A 20,515-nucleotide genomic window follows, 5' to 3' on the forward strand; every position below is an offset into this window, starting at 1 on the left:
TACTATCAATTTTTCTGTACTTTTTTTAAAATGAAAATTGTTCTACAATTAAGTCTATTCGTTATTTAAAATGATCTAATAAGAAGTAGCACTTCAAAAAGAAAATAAATTGAAATAGAATGCTTTCTGTCAAAAAGATATGAAAAAGATGAGGGTGAAAAACAAAGAAAAGTCTAATTCGCTTTTTACATTTTACTATTGATAAATGCAATTAGAATAGAGATTCCCACTTGAAACTGTACCTCTTATAATAGTTTTTCATTTAAATATATTTTTATATTATAATCTAGTTTACAAAGGGATGTCCAACTGTAGTATTAAATAAACCTAAATTCAGGGTGTTATTTTCATTATGATCTAATAACCTTAGAAGAACACCTTAGAGAATATAAAACGTTTTATTTTTACAACAACTTCAAAAATAATAATGAAATAATAAATAGCATAATATCTGAAATAATATTTATTCTCCTACAAAATGCTTTACCTTAGTTGACTGGTAGAGATTACAATTTTCCCCTGTTAAATAATGCCTTATACTCTCATTTTTTTTCTCCTTCTCCATTCTTTTGCGTGAGGGGTTGGTAATGGTTTTTATATTATGCTTTTTATTTTGGAATAATTTTATAATAACAGTGAAAAGAAAATTCAGAAATTTTGGGGTGTACTTTCAATTCAGCTACCCTAATTTTAGCATCTTCCATAACGTTAGTATGTCTACCAAAAACTCATAAGTTATCATTGATTCAGTATTGTCATTTAAAATATAGGTGTTATTAATATTTCACCAGTTTTTCCCTTAACTTATATTTTTCTGTTCCAGGAAAAAGTCAGAATACCACATTGCATTTTCTATTCATGTGTCCATATAGTCATTTTCTATCTGTCATAGTCTCTGAAGTTTTCCTCAAGGGCAGATTTTTATTTGTTTATTTTTTTACCACCTCAAGTCCAGTCTCCTTCCATCAGCATCCCAGTGTCGCTAACGTGACACTGCCTGGGTGCATCCCTTCCCAGTGCTGATGTGATGCTGCCTGCCTGCATCCCTGGCCAGGGATGTGATGCTGCCTGCATGTGTCCCCATCCAGTTTATTAATAAACTTATATATTATTTTCATATACATATACAGGGCACATGCCATCCCCTCTTTACCTCCTTCAACCTCCCCCAAACCTGCTCTCACTCTGGTAATCACCATACTGTTATCTGTTTCCTTGAGGGTTTTTTTTTCTTAATCTCTTCATCTGTTTTCTTTATTTTTATATCCTTGACAGTTTTTAACTGTTAGGTATTTTGTAGATTTCCTCCCAAGTAGTGCTTGTGTGATATTTTCTCATGGTTAAGCTGAGGTCATGAACATTTGGAAGAATACGACAGAGGTGAAGTATCCTCAGTTGATATCAGTGGGTACATGATATCAACCTGACTTTTCATGGTGATATTAGACTTGGTCTCTTGGTTAAAATGCTGCCTGTCTGCCAGTTTTCTCCACTATAAAGTTTCTATTTTCTTTTTTCATTAATTAATTTTTGTCAGTGTGTCATTAAGTGAACACTACATTCAAGGGGGGAGGGAGAGTATCTCTATATATTATTTGAAATTCTTGTGTAAGAAAATTCCATTTATTGTCCCTATTTATTTTTTTATTCATGTATTTATAATAGTATGGACTGTTGTTATTTGAGTTTATATTGTTCTTTGAATTAGAATATATTATCATCAGTATTTATTTTCTTACTTGAATTATTGCAGCTTTGTAAAGGAGAGATCTGTATGTTTCGCTCCTGTGTCCTTTTGACAATTCCCTTTTTTAAATAGAAACTATCTGTAAAGATACATTATATGGGTTGAAGTTATATCATCCTATATAATAATAGAGGAATATGCAAAGTGTCCGGGACGCCATAACATCACGACCGCTTAGCAGGAGGCATGCACAGCAGGAGTGGGTGAGCTGGGACTGCCATCACTAGAAGGGCCTCCACGCAGCCCGGCTTGGGGAAGCCCCCAGCGGAGGCAGCCCCCAGTGGAGGCAGACCTCAGTGGAGGCGCGCACAGGTCTGCCTCGCTGCCTGGCCTGGGGGTGGCCCCCGGCAGAGTCGCGGGCAGGCCTGCTCAACACTAACGTGACACTGCCTGAGTGCATCCCTTCCCAGTGCTGATGTGATGCTGCCTGCCTGCATCCCTGGCCAGGGATGTGATGCTGCCTGCATGTGTCCCCATCCAGTTTATTAATAAACTTATATATTATTTTCATATACATTTTACTAATTTCCTTTCATCTCTGACACTTCTATTATAGAGAAAGGGCAAATAGCAATATTAAAATATTTCCTCTAATTAATTCCCTTTTAATGTGCATTAATTTCGTGAACCAGGCCACTAGTTTTAATATAATGCAATAATAGTTTACACAAGCCATACAATTAGCATCACATCTTTCTCCCTACACCCTTAATATATACTTATTAGTGATTGATTGATTTAGTACATGCTTATTGTGCACCTACTGTGTGCCAGACATGATTCTAGGCACCGTAGATAGCTTAGGGGATGTGATCAGAGATACAACAAGATGCTGATGAAGCAGATCCTTGTGGACCTTTGCAGAGAACTTTGATTTTTTGTTATTTAAGATGGAGAGCCCCTGCAGGGTGTTGAGCATATCATTGCATCATCTGCTTTAATATAGACAGACGTTGATCACTGTAGTTGTTGTGTTAAAAAGAGACTACAGATGGGCCAATGTTGATGCAGGAAGACAAGTTTGGAAGAGCAATTATGATGCTTAGCACTGATTTTGCATATAAGTTCAATGATTTTCTAGTGTAGAAATGTTAAAGTCAGGCTTAATTCCTTTTCTTTAAGTTATAAAATTGCTCTGTGCATATTCTAATCTCATAGACAACTTACCACCTTTCTGATCCCTGTCTGGAGGGAATAATTTATTCATTTTCTGTCAGATAGATGTACATTAAAAATATGCCACAGAACTTTATCTTAGACAGCATCTATAAAAATTATTATATAATAATGTACTATGTGTTTCTAAATTTAACTATGAGATTGCACTAAGATAATTTCAAATACTTTTAAATATGAATATGTGCATAATAATATATGTGTTTGAAAATTAGTGCATCCAGAATTCAGAGATAATAAAAAAAAATTGTCTATCCCATTCTTGCTTTGGAATTTCAGATACCATATTAAGAAGCAGAGAGAAAAGGAGAAAGCAAGGGACAACTTGAATGCTGGTAAAGTAAGCCTCTACATTGCAGCAGTTCACAACGGTGTGTTATATATAGAAAGAAGATCAGTCATTGGTTTTAATCCTGCTAAATAAAACTGAACTATTGGAATGGCATGCCACTTGACCTTTCGGGTTTCAGGAGCAGTATTTAACTGGTGTGAAGGAAAAACACTTGCAAAGTGTCTTCTTTGACATGACAGATTCTCCTGGAGGTTTACACAATGTTCAAAAGGCAGAAGTCCCTTGTTTCAGAAAGCAAGAGAGACCTTTCTTCCCCAGGAGCTACGCGATCCACAGCAAAGAATGACATGAGAAAATTTCACTCTTTTTCTCAACTTATACTTTCAGCGGGCCCTCTAAAGTCAGCTCCAGCAGTGAAACATTCAAAAGCAGCTCACTTTGAGATTGAAATACTTGATGCGCAAACAAGAAAGCAGATATGTATTGTGGATAAGGTGAGTTTGTTTATGTAAATTTCTCTTCTCTGCTACAATGATTATGAATCTCTAAAATGCTGACCAGACTGTAGTAAAACACATTCCTGGCTTTTTTTTTTTTTTTTTTTTTTTTTTTTTTAATGAGCAGGATAGATACTTTATACATTGTTTCAGTAGAAGAAATTTACTGTATTTCGCATCATCAATTTAAATGGTAGCTAATAAATATTAGGTCCACCATTGTCGGGAGGCAAAATTTCCATTGTTCGCTTTCTCATTGTACATGAAAAAAATGCCTCTACATTTTGCTCTTCATGCACTTGAATATTCATATTATCAGAGAGTTGTAGTAGTATTTGTAGAAAGTAGCAAGCAAAAGTCACTGAAATTACTAAAAATTCTACTTAGTATATACAATGAAATCTCTCCATTAAAAATTATTTAGGATTGATTTAATTATTTGTCTTGAAAAATGAACATCTCACTTTTTATAAAAAGTTTACTTATTTCAAAACCACAGTTTCTTGCTTTATGTTACCCACTTACAGTATATTCGGAGCACAGATGTTTTACTAATTAAAGATAAAAATATATACTGTCTAGCTTACATTATCTTGTGTACATTGTAGATAACATATGCATGTACAATATTTCAAACACTTTTAGTCTTTCAGAGTTTGAAAAGACACTGGTAGTTTAATTTATTATGAGGAATATTGATATTTTAAATAAAATATTCATTTATTTTTCTTTATGACGTTTAGTTTTTGCTTTTGTTCTAAAAATAAAATTGAATCACTGACTCCATTTAGCTAGTCTCTAGCCTTGTTTCTAGATAAGAAGGGAAGAGAAGTACTTGTTTACTGTTTTAATTGCCAAGAAAATAATATATACTTTCTTATTTAGTAATTGTAACTTATGATAGGTTTATTTTGAGGTAATAATAACTTTTATTTATTGATGGAAATGAAAAATAAAGCACTTTTAAAGTTCATACAGGACATAAGTGCAACATAGAATTAAAACCATTTTTATGCAACTCTGAATCATATTCTTTTTATTTAGTACCATTGGGGCCATATATACATGATGAATATATATGTTATGTATAAATAATTATAACTTATTAATTTCATACACAGTATAAGCTATTCTGTCATCTCAGTAAAGATTTTATACAAAAATAAAACAAAAATAATATAATCTGGAAGTTGCAGACTCGTTTGAATGCTCATCATTCAAAAAGTTTTAAAATAATACATTTAAATTAAGGGAAATATGGCAATCAATGGATGGATGTTAAATTGTTCAAGGATTTACAAAGATCAAGATCCTAAAATGAGACTGGTTATTGTGTGCTTTCTGATATGTATTTAAACCTTGAGCAAAAATCCATATTAAAATATTGAAAAGCGGATGTGCTCCTAATTATTTTCCTCACATTTATATCTCATGTTATTGTGATTTCATTTGAAGCTAAAACATGGCATTTTACATTCTAGCAATATTTAAATTGCAAAAAAATTTAAGCATCCAGAAATCCAGCATTTTTTGGAGATATGTATTTGGCTCAGGAATCTCATATTTGAAATGTAAGATTCCAGTATTTGCATTTCCAATAGCAAACTTTTAGGGGAAAGTCAGTAAGCTAGATAGAAGGTTAGTTTTGAATGCCTCATCAACCTGTTTTGGACAATCAGCACCATACGATGTACAACTTAGGACACACAAATCTTTGCCTTGCCAGTAGAATTGGATTTTTATTTCATCTTATTTTAATTTTGTAATTTGGTAATTTATCTCATAATGATGGCATGACTTTTAAAAGAAAAAAATCTTAATTAATTTACTTTTTTGTTGTTGTTTCATGATTCTTACTAGTTCAAATTTGTAACCATGAGAAAGATTGATTGTGTTTGCTCTTCAAGATATTGTTTTTCTTAGACAAAGTAATAGCTATATGAAAAGTAAGGTCATGTTAAGTGTCTTTCATTGCATTTAGCTCTATCCAGCATACAAAAGAAGTGTTGCTTATGACTTAGTCCTTATCTTTCAGTAAGTACTGTCTAATAAAGTTGTAAAAGTTATAGGTCATGTACTTTGGAAGTATGCATAGCTGCACCGAATCCCTGCCACATCAATCACATTTATCAAGGATCAGGAAAGTCACTGAGTTGCTGAACCCAGGACCATTATTTAGAATATAGGTTAATAAAAATCTATTTGTAAGTGTATAGTGAAGAGGAGGAAATTGTATTTAACAGGCTTAGCATAGTGCCTTGCACAGGATTGGGAAAATAATTTTTGTAGTTTTAATAATAATTTAGAGAGATAAATTTAATGTATGTAAAAATCTAAGAAAAAAATAAGTGATGAACCTTGTGATACTGGCACAGAATTTTAATTTGACTCCTTAATAATTATCCATTAACATGATTTGTTAGATATAAATGTTTAGGTATCTTGAATAGGATGTATCTTAGTAATATATGCTGAGCTCTGTAGAAATTGTGTTTGTATATAAATATTATAACATCAACTTCAGAATGGACAAAGAATGTACCAAGGATATTCATGAGACCAAACTATTGAGAGAATTCCTGGGATTAAAGAAAATATATGGAATCATGTTCTGCGCACACACACACACACCCCAAACAAAACACTTTCTATTGCCTTAAATATATTCTTCAGCTTGTGCCCCATTTCCCTCCCTATTTTCATTGTGTTCATTTCATCTGCTCATCATTTATCTTCTCATTTTATCCTAAACACACCCCATTCAGGTACCTTCCTCTATTACTTTCCAGGATATGAACTTGCTGAGGTCACCAGAGGCAGTGGTAAATACCTTGCTAAATCCAAAGGTCAATTCTCATACTATCATACTCAGTTTATGAGGAACATATGAGCATTTGCAACTGTTAAGTACAAGTACATCCTCTTTAAAACACTTTTGCTATGTGAGTTCCAGGATAATACTACACAGGTTTTTTTAAAAAAATCAACATTATTGGCTCCTCCCTTTTCTCTTGCTTCTTCTTCTTTATCTGACCTATTTATTAGGTGTGGACTGTCATCAAGTCAGTCATCAGAACTTCTCATATTAGGTAATCATCTATATTATCTATCATCTATCTATCTATCTAGCTAGCTAGCTAGCTATCTATCTATCTATCTATCTATCATCTATCATCTATCTATTCTACCTATCTATCTCAATGTTTACTAGGCATCTCATATTTTGCATATCCAAAACTCAACATTTGATCATCTCAAAAAATTTTTCCACAAGATTTTTTAGGTCAATAAGTGGAATCCATTTTTCAAATAGCTCAAGGCAAACACTTAGAGGAAACAAAACTTATCTAATCTCACAATACACATACAGTCCATCTTCAGGGTGTGCCTTCACATATATCCAGACACTGAAACATTTTAACCACCTCTCCTGCTAGAACGCTAGAACTCCTGTTTTTTTTCTTCTGTGTCAGTCCTTAGTACCTTCAAATACATTCCCTACACTGCAACAGAACAAGCCTGTTAAATTGTGTCAGATAATATAATTCACTGCTCAAAACGAGTCAGTGTCCTCCTTTAGGTCTTGACTCAACTGTCACTTTTTTTCTTGTGGAGTTTCCTTACTACTTATTTAAAATTTCAAAATCTGGCAATATATTCCATTACCCTTCCTTGCTCTCTTTCTTTAATAGCACTTATTTCTTTTTTAATTTTGTTTATTGTTTTGCCTACATTTTTATGCCAGCTTCACAAAATCAGGGATTGTGTTTTTATCACTCCTGTATATCCAACATTTAGAACAGTGTTTGGCACAAAGAAAACATTTAACCAATATGTACTAAATAAAACAATTCCCCTTTAAATGATATGTGGTTTTTATAATGTACTCTTGTTTAGCACTGATAATGTTAAGGTAGAGATGTATAATATTTAAAAGTAGATTTTACTATTTTCTAAATCAAACTATCAATGGAATAAATGTAAATATATTAATAGAAAAAGTATTTAAATAATCCATTCTACTGAATGCCCAAATTCCTCTTGGTTTGCTACAAACAATGATGTATATAATTTAACTTTGAATTAATGTATAACTTGCTAAACAGTTACATTATAATTACAAAATCTAACAAGATTTTCACAAAGTTGACAATACAGATGGGAATATTTAACTAATTTAGTTATTTCCCATGAATGATTAAAAAATATGACTAACCAAGGATAAGGTAGAGAATAGATTTAAAATATATAATTAAATATCATTCTTCAATATTTATTGGACCATCAAAAATATATTGGAAATATTAATTTTAAAAATTCAACAATGAATTATTTCTAGTTGCTAATTATCCCTGTCTCACTTCTATTTTGTAAAATGTCAGAAGCTTATCTTGTAATAAGTCAATGATTCAAGAGCATGGCTAGAACTCTAAAAGCTTGGGTTGATAAACGTTTCCAATATCATCCCATTCTTTTTTCTTTAATTTTTTTCCAAGGAACTTGACCACTAGAGCCCTCTTTCTCCTATTATTTACTTTGTTTTATGTCAAAACTCTCAAAAGCTTTTCAAAGACTGTTACAAATAAAATAAAGCACTCAATAAATCTCCAATCCTTCTTACAGCAAAATACCAGTTCTTACCAGAAAACAGTAGGGAGAATTATAGTGCAGTAAGACTACATAAAAATTGCACTTTTAATATTTAGTTAGAAATTTTGAGAATTCTTAACTTCTGACATTACTACTTTTAATATTTCATCTTGGACAAGCTACTTAGCACATTGATGCTTCCATTTGTTCATCTGTAAGTGAGAATGGCATCTGTTTTAATAAAAGGCTAATATGCAAATTGTTCCCTCGACCAGGAGTTTGACCAGCAGAGGCAGGCTGGCCAACCACCCATGTTCCCTCCCCCTGGCCAGGCTGGCCAGACACCACCCATGCATGAATTCATAAACTGGGTCTCTAATATATCCTATCTAATAAAAGAGTAATATGCATTTTAACCATCACTCTGCTACACCCACAAGCCACACCCACAAGCCACACCCACCAGCTAATCAGGAGCGAGTATGCAAATTAATCCAACCAAGAAGGCTATGGCCACAGAAAGAGCAGGAGGGAGGCTTGGGTTTCCCTGGCAATGGAGGAAGCCAAGCTTTCCCCACACCCTGGTGGGCCCAGGCCTCCGCTTAAGGCTACAAAGTTTCAATTATAAAAGATAAATAAATCCCAACAGAAATGGTGGCAGCCACGGAGCTGGAGAGAGCAGGAGGCTAGGGTTGCACCCAGCGATGGAGGAAGCCAAGCTTCTGTAGCCCTGGCCTGCTTTGACCTCTGCGTAAGGCTACCAAGTTTCAATTATAGAGGATAAATAAATTCCAACAGAAATGGCTGCTGCCACGGAGTAAGCAGAAGGCTTGGCTCCGCTCCAGGCTACAAAGTTTCAATTGTAAAAGATAAATAAATCACAGATACCAGGGCCTCTGCTTGGGTCGCTGGGGGGCATGGCTGGCCTGCAAACCACCATAGACCCCTCACCCAGGCTGCCCCATGCCCCAAGGGAACCCCCACCCTGATCCAAGATACCCTTTAGGGCAAACCAGCTGGTCCCCACCCATGCACCAGGCCTCTATCCTATCTAATAAAAGAGTAATATGCAAATTGACCATCACTCCAAAACACAAGATGGCTGCCCCCATGTGGTCAAAGATGGCTCCCCCCATGTGGACACAAGATGGCCACCATAAGATGGCCAGTAGGGGAGGGCAGTTGGGAGGGACCAGGCCTGCAAGGGAGGGCAGTTAGGGGCAATCAAGCCTGCAGGGGAGGGCAGTTAGGGGTGACCAGGCCGGCAGAGGAGGGAAGTTGGGGGCAACCGGGCTTGCAAGGAAGGGCAGTTGGGGGGGACCCAAGCCTGCAGGGGAGAGCAGTTGGGGGTGGACCAGGCCTGCAGGGGAGGGCAGTTAGGGGCAAACAGGCTGGCAGGGAAGTGGTTAGGGTGTTATCAGGCTGTCAGGCAGAAGCGGTTAGGGGCAATCAGGAAGGCAGGCAGGCAAGCAGTTGGGAGCCAGCAGTCATGTGAGAGGAATCCCAGATTGGAGAGGGTGCAGGCTGGGCTGAGGGACAACCCACCCCCCGTGCACAAATTTCATGCACCGGGCCTCTAGTATGTGTGTGTGTGTGTGTGTGTATGTATATATATGTGTGTATACATACACACACACGTATGTATATACATACACACACACACACTGAGTGGCCAGATTATTATGTGTTTAGAGATCATAATAATCTGGCCACTCAGTGTATATAAATGACATTATTTTCTTTTTTTTCTGTTCTCCTTCATCATCCTGCTCCTCTTTTTTTCTTCCACATGTCCTCCTCCCCCCTTTCTTCCCATCCCCGCCCCTCTTTCTCCCTCCTCCTCGGTGTCCTTTCTCCTACTTCTTATTATGTAGCATGATATAGTTGAAAGCTTATAAACTTTGGATTGAGTCATAGCAGAATTTATGTCTGACTGCTCTATCTTTTTCCATGGACATGATCCAATATCTCTGCACCTTAATATTATTTCCTATAAAATGATTTAAGTATTATTATTATTGCCCTTTACAGGGGAGAAATTGTGGTGCAGATAATTAAAATGAAGAACGTACTGTGTGTCAGAACCAAGCTATGAACCTGGCCAGTGCATGTTCTGTGCCTTGCTCTCAACTATTATACACCCACTTGATAGATAATGAGCTGTCATGAGCCCAAATTCCCATGCTCAGTTTGATTTCATGACGGAGCAGTCTGACTTCTGACACAGACATTGTGTTTCAGGATAAAGATGATGTTTTTAAGGGATATCTACTTGCCCTTTTATTTGAGACAAAATAAAGTTCTTAAGCATTCTTTCTATTTTTTATATGTAGACATAAAATAACATTAGTTAACATTCAAACCTAGAAATTAAAAATGTATTTAAAGTCCCCTTTAATAATAAGTTAAATACAAAATGTGTTATCAAGATTTATATCATTAAAAATTACAAAATTGAGATCTTTTTACCAAAAGAGATGATAAACATAATTGTTTTCTATGAAACCAGAGGAGCTCCAACATCCACCCCTCGTTTTGGATGTACTTGGGAATTTCATAATATTGCAGGCAGTTCTAATTTTAAAAAAATTAGTGCACTTAGATTTATCTCATAAAAAATGGTAATTTTATTATATTTAACAGACATATGTCATGAGAGGAAATGTGGTACAGTGGTTTATGTTCTGAATACAGATATATTTGTGCCTTAATTAGACACACATAATTTTTTCAGAGTATGTAAATTTTCAAGTTATTATTTTATTATCTTACGTTACTGAACTACTCTGACTCTTGGTATTTCTTTATCAAAAGTAGGGCAAATATCTGTCTTCCAGGATTAAGTAAGGATTCTATATTTGTAACTAAAATGTAAAACCATGTGTGCACATGGTTAGTTGTGCACAAATGAATGTAATATTTTAGATAGTGCCAACCTATTAGAAATATGATTATTCCACTGAAGTGAGGGAAATAATGGAATTAATGCATCTTTAATATGACTATAAGATTTAAGCACTTTTTTTTTTTTTTTGAAATATATTTTATTGATTTTTTACAGAGAGGAAAGGAGAGGGACAGAGAGCTAGAAACATCGATGAGAGAGAAACATCGATCAGCTGCCTCTTGCACACCCCCTACTGGGGATGTGCCCGCAACCAATGTACATGCCCTTGACCGGAATCGAACCCGGGACCTTTCAGTCCGCAGACCGATGCTCTATCCACTGAGCCAAACCGGTTTTGGCAAGATTTAAGCACTTTTAAAATGATAGTCATTATTAACATTTTTAAAAATGATTCAGAAGCATTTTAGAATTGGAAAGCATAATCACAGAGGCTATCTTTGTAGTATCAATTTCTAGTTTTTTTTTTTTTTTCAATTTCTTTATTGATTAAGGTGTTACATCAATTTCTAGCTTTTGATGTCCAACTCTCTTACCCCAGATAACATCAATCTGTTACTTATACCATGGTATATCATGAAAGATGCCAATGAAGATATAACCATTGCATACAATGTAACAGTTGGGAAAAATAAATTCTAGAAAACTATGCCACACCAGCAGGGCCAGGTTCGGTGAGCCTGAGGGGGGTGGTAAGGATTAAAGAAGACAGACAAGAGAATACAGCTGGGGCTAGGTCGGATCACTGTGCCTGGATGAGGAAACAGTGACCCAGCCTGCAAGCCAAAGCTTTATTTTATAGTCAGAGCACACAAAGCAAAACAAGGAAGTGGTCAACATAGTTACAATGTTCTTGTGAGTTTCACCTTGTTTTGGCAGCACTTGCTGCACCTCCCACAGCCCATTAGCCACCTAGGAAGGAACTAGGGAGGACTATAAGGTTAAGCTTAATTATGCTAGGAGGGCTCTGCCCTCCAACCTGGTACTTGTTTGTGGTCAGCCCTAGGCTTAACCCTGTAGCCGCTCCCTACAGAAAACAATGCATGAATAACATTTACAAAAATAAATCTTAAAAAGCTATTTTTATTTATGCTTAAACTATAAAGAAGATGTAATTTCTATCTACTAATACATGAGATACAATGATACTCCATTTAGAAAGTCTACATATATAAATAACTTTTAGAGGATGCATCTAGAAGAGTTGAACTTTACCAGATTCAGTGGTTCTCAAACTCTCTATTATGAGTCTTTAGAATATCACCATGAAGTATTTATTAATTCATTAGATATTTGTGGAGATATTTCTCTAGTGCTCTATTAGGTGTTTGAGATAATGCATTCATTCATACAAATGCAGTTCAGATCTTCATCGATTTTATTCTCTCCTGCGGAAGTCAAACAATGTAGATGTAATTTTAGGTGCAAAGATATCTCTATAGTGAGAAAGAAAACAAGGCAATTTTGAGTGGTAAACAGAGACAACTTTTTGGTGAAAGGAATATAATATTGTATTATCATTTTATTTCAGTTAAATTAAGTTTAACTAGGACTTTGCTGTTTGGATACATAATATATTAATAACTTCTATGTGTAAAACTGTTAGGAAATTGTCAAAGTAATAGTTGTTAAGTGGAGAACAGGTTGCCAGATGGTGAGCCACATAGATAACAAGGGAAACTGAAATAGACAAATTCTCACAGGTCCTGGAGGAAGTCCACGCCCTACCCTGAGGGCCAAACAGGGAGGTCCTGGCAGAGTGCAGACGGAGAGGAGGCAGGCTCTGGGGCACATGCCTGTTTCAGGGTCCCTGGATGGAATGCTTTCGGATTCCTGCGCTAAAGCTGAATTGATCAATTCAAAGAGCAGGATTTTCGTAAACCCCGAAGGGGTCTTCTCTAAGGTGCACACAAGGACCATGGACTGGGAGGCAGGGGGGCTGTTGATTACAGTGCTGCTGGGAAAATCATATCAGGAATGTTTATTTACTTGTGACTCTGAGGGCCACTATCTAGGCCGAGGGGCTGATGTCAGTTTAAAGTGTGATAGCCTGAGGGGCTGGTGTCAGTTTAAAGTCACTGTAGGCCGCTAATATCAAGGCAGCAATAGCACGGAGTAGCTTAGCTAAACTCTTGATAAAACATGAAGATGTGAGTGCTGTACAATTATCAAGAAGTTGACGATGAAGGGATTCGTAGTTCTTTCGAGATCTAACAGCTCAAACAGAAAAGATAAAAATGGTACTTACATAATACATTTCTGGGAAATAATTTTGTTTTGACCTTTTGTTTGATTTTTATTTAGAAATTAAAAGCAAATGATATATTAAGCATCTATCATGTTCAGATTGACATTTTACTGGTACTTTTTGGAAGCCTAACAAATAACTACCAAAATAATTACTTAATTTGTTTCTGTGGCCTTAGTGAGTCCTTAACGCATTTTTATTGTTCCTCTCATGTACCTTATGTTCAAAGTTATTACTGACAAAGTTATTACTTCCCTATAACTATTCCTCATAAAATTAGGAGTTAAAAAATGAGCATAACTTAAGGCAGCATGAAGAAACACAAATTCTAGCCCTAGCCGGTTTGGCTGAGTGGATAGAATGTCAGCCTGCTGACTGAAGGGTCCTGGGTTCAATTCCTGCCTGGCCTGGCACATTGATATTTCTCTCTGTCTTTTCCTTCCTCTTCCACTCTCTCTAAAAATCAATGGGGAAAAATCCTCAGGTGAGGATTAAAAAAACAAACAAACAAACAAATTCCATTACTTTATATTTTAAACTAGAGGCCCGGTGCATGAATTCGTGCATAGGTAGGGTCCAGCCAGCCTGCCTGATCCAGCCAGGGGGAGGAGCCACAAGAGGTTGGCCGGCTGGCCCCACCCTCCCTCGATTGGGGTGGGGGGGGGCAATTGGGGACCAAATCAGCTGGGGGAAGGGGCCTCGGGAGGTTGGCCAGCTGCACCGCCCCCATCGAACTGGTTAGCCGGCCCCAGTGTGCATCATTGTGATTGGTTGTTCCTGTCATTCCAGTCACTTGGCTTTTATCTATATAGATTATTTAAAGACTTCAGAGAGAGGTTTGAAGGGGCAATATTGCAGTAATTGGATACTAATATTTGTATCACATTAAGACTTTTTAAAATATATTTTTATTGATTCAGAGAGGAAGGGAGAGGGAGAGAAAGATAAAAACATCAATGATGAGAGAGAATCATTGATTGGCCTCCTGCACACCCCATCCAGGGTCCGAGCCCACAACTAGGCACATGCCCTTGACCAGAATTGAACCCGGGACCCTTAGGTCCACAGGCCAACACTTTATCCACTAAGCCAAAGTAGCCAGGGCACATTGAGACTTTTAATGCCCTCACATCTCATGTTTCTGGACACAAACGTGTGCTCACTGAGGTCCTAAGTCTGCATTATCAAGAGTATAGGCATAATGAAATATATTTTTGCTAGAATTTGTATAATAACTGCATCTAAATTCAACGCAGCCTTAAATTATACATAAATATAAGTGATCTTTGATTCATGTATATTAACATTGCATCTTACTTTCTGCTGTGAAAATTATGCTATTTGCATGACTACATTTCAAGAGCTCAAAGGTTTAGAGGGCAATCATTGTTTGAAGTTGTTATCCCTAAAATGTTTTCACAATTGATTACGATTAAGTACAAACTGCAAAAATAGCTTACAGGGACATCATCCTAGAACACTGTCAATCCTTCACGCCTCCTTTCCCCTCTCTTTCTTCTTTCCTGATTGTTTTTTCCTTCATGTCCATTGAAGAATACTCATTTCCCAGTTGTTAGGCACAGACCCTGTGAGCACCAGGACGAAAAACAAATCTAACCAAACCAAATACAGGGTGGGGCAAAGTAGGTTTACAGTTGTGAGTACACAAAACACAGAGTTCATTTTTGTATTATTATTTACCAATTATTATATTACTTCCAGATGAACCAGTGTAAACCTCCTTTTGCCACATCCTGTATATTCCTTTCCCTTAGATGTTCACAGTATTGTGACCGGCAATGACGTGTAAGTAGTCCCACACAAGATAGTATAACACAAACTAAAACAGGTATGAACAAAGTCGTGCTGAGCCCAGACGGACAATATTCTTTTCTAGTGAAGAAATTGAGGGTGGCTCCAAGAATCTCTTCCAGTTATAAATAGTCCCAGCACACTGAAGGACCATCGTGGGGATATTTCTAAGAGTAAAGGGTGATCTCCTAAAGTAAAAATGATCTCCTCTCAATGCCCAACATCCTTAGCCTCCCAGGCTTTGACGGAAGGCACACTGCTAGCGAGACCTCTCCGGAGAATTTAGGAAGGGATGTGAAGATGAGTTCCCTACCCACTTAAGTCTTTCAAAGGTGCAAACGTGTCGGCTCCATCCCATTAGTATATTATATTTTATTAGTGGATTTGTATACTGACAATCGTCCAATAATTTTCAATCCCTGTTGATCTACTGGGATTCAGCTGAGTAATCTGAGCCCAGCAGTCTGTAGCCACAGAAAGCCTATGAAAGTCACACTCATTTATTTCCCTATGAGAAGTTAATTCTCTTTGAGGCAGATTTATTTTGAACTGCCTATTACATCTAGATAACAGATATTTTATTTGAGAATTGATCTTAATCTTATATCAAAGAAGGCTATACCTCTGCCTTCTTATAAACTCATCATTCTAACATCATTTTGTGAAAAGAGCAAATCCATTATTACCTGTCCTTTTTTTTTTTCTTATTGCAGTTTAAGTGTTCTCATTCCACACTTTTACTGCCTCCAAAATAAACATTTAATATTGCTTCATGTTTGGGTGTTTCTAACTTTGCCATTATTGGTTATTTGATTTAAAAAAAATCCAAGTGTAATATAATTTGTAATTTATTTTAGCAAAACATTTGATGAGTTACTGGCTGACTAATTGAGTCCTTTCATTTTCAACACTGGTCTCTCTGCCATTGAATATAGATTTATTACCTGCTTCTCATAAACTTCACTTAATAAGATTCTGTTATAATCCAAACTTAATTTAATCAGGAGTTTAACACAGAACCCTGAGGCCTTTATTTAGATGACATGCTCCTCATTTTTATAGATGGGCAATTTCAAAAAGCTCTCACTCTAAAATTTTTGATAAATTACTTTTATCTTAAGAGATATTTTATGTAGAAAGAATTTTAACGCTTGACATGGTAAGAAAAACATAAACAACAGAACAGCCACAACTGAGCTGTTGATGGCTGAAATAAAATCTGCTTCATTTTAAAATGGGAAGAAAACAATCAAATACTTTTTTTATAATTAAAAAGTAGATTCATAAATTTAGTTATTTGCTTTTATTTTATTTTTAATTGATTTTTAGAGAGAGGAAGGGAAAGGGAGAAGGGGAGAAGGGAGAGACAGAAACATCAGTGATGAGAGAGAATCTTTGATTGGCTGCCTTCTACACACCCCCTACTGGGGATCAAGCCTGCAACTCCAGCTTGTGCCCTGACCAGGAATTTAACCAGCACTTCTTGGGGCGTGGGTTGGTGCTCAACCACTGAGCACACCGGCAGGCTATTGATTGTATTTTTCCATCAGCATTTCTGGCATTGTACAGATATAATGTCTTCTTAGGCCTTTGTTGGTCATGGAACCCGTATAATTTAATGGTCCATGTACATCATAGTGCACATATATAGGCACAATTTGGCTAAAGAACCTAATTTTCAAGCTAACTCTTCTTGGGGTTATACAGTGCTATCATTAAAAAAAAAAAAAAAAAGGTACTCAAATTTTGCCTTTTCTGCACACAAAGACCCATTTCCCCTTTGCCTGATTATGTCTTTTCTAATTACTCACATATTTTGAATCAGTCCTAAAATGAGTAGACAATGTGTCCAGCTCTAAAATACATAATGTATGTGTGATGGAATGAGCAATGTTTTAAGATATGTCCATGACTATTTACCTATGAGGTTGAAGAGGCCAAGACACAGCAAGTGATTGCAAGATCAAAGTCTCCCCTCCAATTGAGAATCACCTGTGGGACCAATTTTTTAATGAGCTCTAGAAAGAGTCCAACCTTAGTTTATCAAGCTGCCGACTCTCTAAAATCTCTTCCTGCTTGTACCGTATCCAATTAAGCAATAAGGCATTTCATTCTATACACAATGTGTCTCCTCACTGAACTGTTAACTATCCTAGTCACCATCACCTCTACAATGTGGACTGACCTAAATGAGTCTTCACTGAACACCCACAGTGTATGTAGGAACACAAAGACATACACTGTCGTTTCTATTCGATGTAGTTACAGCCCATCAGGTTCCACAGTATCACCAGGTAAAATACCATTTGGAATTCATGAATGCAGATGAAATGGTTCTGTCATTGCATGATCATTTTGTCACCGAGAATCTGCTTAATTTACAGAAGCCAGATTGATTCTTTTAAAACCTAAGGTATCATGGCACTCCTCTGAAGAAAACCCTCCAACAAGTACCGTTCACTCATATCTCATATTCTAAAAGGATAGATCTTTGCACCCTCATCTCTCTGGTCATATCTTTAACTACTCTGTCCCTAAGCCACTCTACTGCAAACCCACTGGCCTGCTGGCCATTTCTCAGACACTCTTGGCATGGTGATCCCTTCGAGAAGTGGAGATGAGGAATACAACAAATATTTGCCAGAATAATTTATTTTGCTATAGAGCTTCAGTTTCCAAGAACCATTTCAATTAATCTTCTCTTGTTAGGACAAGAAATATATTTTAGGAAGAGGAGTGTTCAAATTAGGTGGATTAATTATATTTGATGTTTACAGAGGTAGGTAAAAATCTTACTTTTGGAGAAAACTGGCCACCTATATTAACTCACTTCCCAAAATATACTCTCTGTCTTAGAATGAGCATTTCCTTGAATCACCAGTGGAATAAACTACACATTTTAATATTTTTTTATGCATGATAAGTTTGTGTGTGTTTGCTGAAATTCAGTTTAACTGTATCGTGAACTTTTTCAAAAGCAAATATAAAGTATCTTGAATACTTATGTAAATGTCAAATATTTGTGAGTCAGAAGTCGTTATTATAAAATGAAATGCATGGCATGTTTGTTTCACAGTGGTGCCATTTTTGTACATAAAATTTGAATTTTTAAGTGCATTTTTAAAAGTGAAATTTAATCAACATGACTCTTAAAATACCATCAGTAGAACAAAAAATAAACAAATTAATTAAACTGCAGAGCTAAACTTACAGTTGACTTACAAACCTGATGTAAATTTTTAAAAGGTGAAAGTCACCCTCCTGAATTTGTTTGCAGCTTTTACAATGAAATAACCGAGCTACAGTCATGAGCCACTTAAGTACAGGGATACCTTCTGACAAATGCATCATTAGGTGATTTCATGCACTTATACAAACCTACATGGTATAGCCGACTACACACCTAGGCTATATGGTATAGCCTATTGCTTCTAAGCTCCCAGCCTATTCAGAATATTACTGTGCATGGTAACATTGAAGCATATTAACCTCCATCTTGTATAAAAAAAAAACAAAAACTGCCATTTGAAACTCTCTGCTATTGTTAGTCCCTAGTCTTGTAAACTCTGCCATTATAAACTCTGTCACTTTAAGACAGTCTGTTATTCAATAAAATGACTGTTTTTAGTTCAAATAATAGAAAAAGATAAACTTAACTGCCTGACCTTGCAAGCTAGCCATCTAATGTAATAGACTAAAATAGACTAATACTGATAACAATTCCCATATTCTTATGCCAAGTACAAACTCATTATGTATTCAAGGTTACAACTGTCTGTAACAATAACTCACACAAAGCTCTTTGTACTTTCTGCAAACAAAGAGGCTCTAAAAGTATAAATATGGGAGACTTCCTGTATGTGATGCTCAGAGATTTGGGAAAGACACCTCCCTCTGGACCGCGCACAATAAACGACTCCTAATTAATTGGCTTATTAAGGTGTCCTGTATCTCATTTGCTGGTTTACGATACAACAACATGAGATTATATTAAGCAGAAGAGAAAATTATGGAATCTAGAGACTAGGTGGACACAAGATGTATGAGGCATACCATTTTATAGCAAACTTTTTAATATGTAGAAAAAATACACTCTAAAATAATGATAAGTATAGTAAATACATATACCAGTAACAAAGTCACTTACCATCAAGTATTATGTACTGGTACACAACTGTATGTGCTATACTTTCATTTGCCCAGCAGGTTTGTTTACAGCAGCATGATCACAAACACATGACTAATGTGCTGTGCTATGTCGTTAGGAAGGCTACAATGTCACTGGGCGATACGAATTTTTCAGCTCCATTATAATTTTTTGGAGATCATCATCCTATATGCAGATCAACTGAAATGTCTCTGTACAGCATTTTTACTTATGTTTTACTTTTACTTTTGTCCTCTAAATCAATGATTTTCAATCAGTGTGCCACAGCTGACTGGTGTACCACAAAAATTTTAAAAGAATGCAATATTGACTATTTAGTCTGGGGCACTGACCTTTTTCCCTTAGATTGTCAAGTCAAAGCATGACAACAGCCAACACAACAGTAGCCATCTGGTGTGAACAAATCAAAATTATAGCAATTTTTTTTGTCAAATCGGCAAAAAATATATGTTTTTGGTGTGCCACAGAATTGTAGTAGTTTGTGTGCCAAGAGATGAAAAAGGTTGAAAATTGCTGTTCTAAATAATTAATTTTTTTAATAGTTCTGTAGTTTTTGATAGCAAACTACTGAAAAACTTAGTAGCTTAAAACAAAGACCATTTACTTATATCATTATTCTCTCATTTTATGATTTAGTTCTCTGCTGGGCTCACTCAAGTATGTGCAGCCAGTTGCCAAGGAGCTGGGTGACCCTCATCAGGGTGTTAGCTGGGAAGCTAGCTCAGGCTTCTCCACATGGTGCTGATCAAAGGGTGATCAGGAAAAGTAGAAATATATGTATGGCCTCTTGTGTCTTAGATTTGCAACTTGGACAGCCTCCCTTCAATACATGTTTGTAATCAAAATACATCAGAAGTCAAGGTAAATTTAAGGTCTGAGAAAAAAATTGTACCTCTTGATGGGAGAATCTGCAAAATTCTGTGGCTATTTTTCCAATCACCACAAAAGTATAGTATCGTATAGTATAGTATAGTATAGTATAGTATAGTATAGTATAGTATAGTATAGTATAGTAATAACATATACTTTTATTACTAATAAATAGTATATGTACATATACACAAAACAGATTGATAGATA

General features: G+C 36.0%; 1 protein-coding gene across 1 annotated transcript in view; it reads left to right on the plus strand.

Moving 5' to 3' along the window:
* The first annotated feature begins 3,475 nt into the window (after positions 1-3,475).
* Positions 3,476-20,515, plus strand: part of TECRL (trans-2,3-enoyl-CoA reductase like) — an 81,214-nt gene continuing 64,174 nt past the window's right edge. The window contains exon 1 of the mRNA XM_008140337.3: positions 3,476-3,709. Within this exon, the coding sequence (XP_008138559.1) occupies positions 3,476-3,709 (234 nt within the window). The remainder of the gene's footprint in view (positions 3,710-20,515) is intronic.

Source organism: Eptesicus fuscus, chromosome 2 (assembly GCF_027574615.1).
Source record: "Eptesicus fuscus isolate TK198812 chromosome 2, DD_ASM_mEF_20220401, whole genome shotgun sequence".
NCBI lineage: Eukaryota > Metazoa > Chordata > Mammalia > Chiroptera > Vespertilionidae > Eptesicus > Eptesicus fuscus.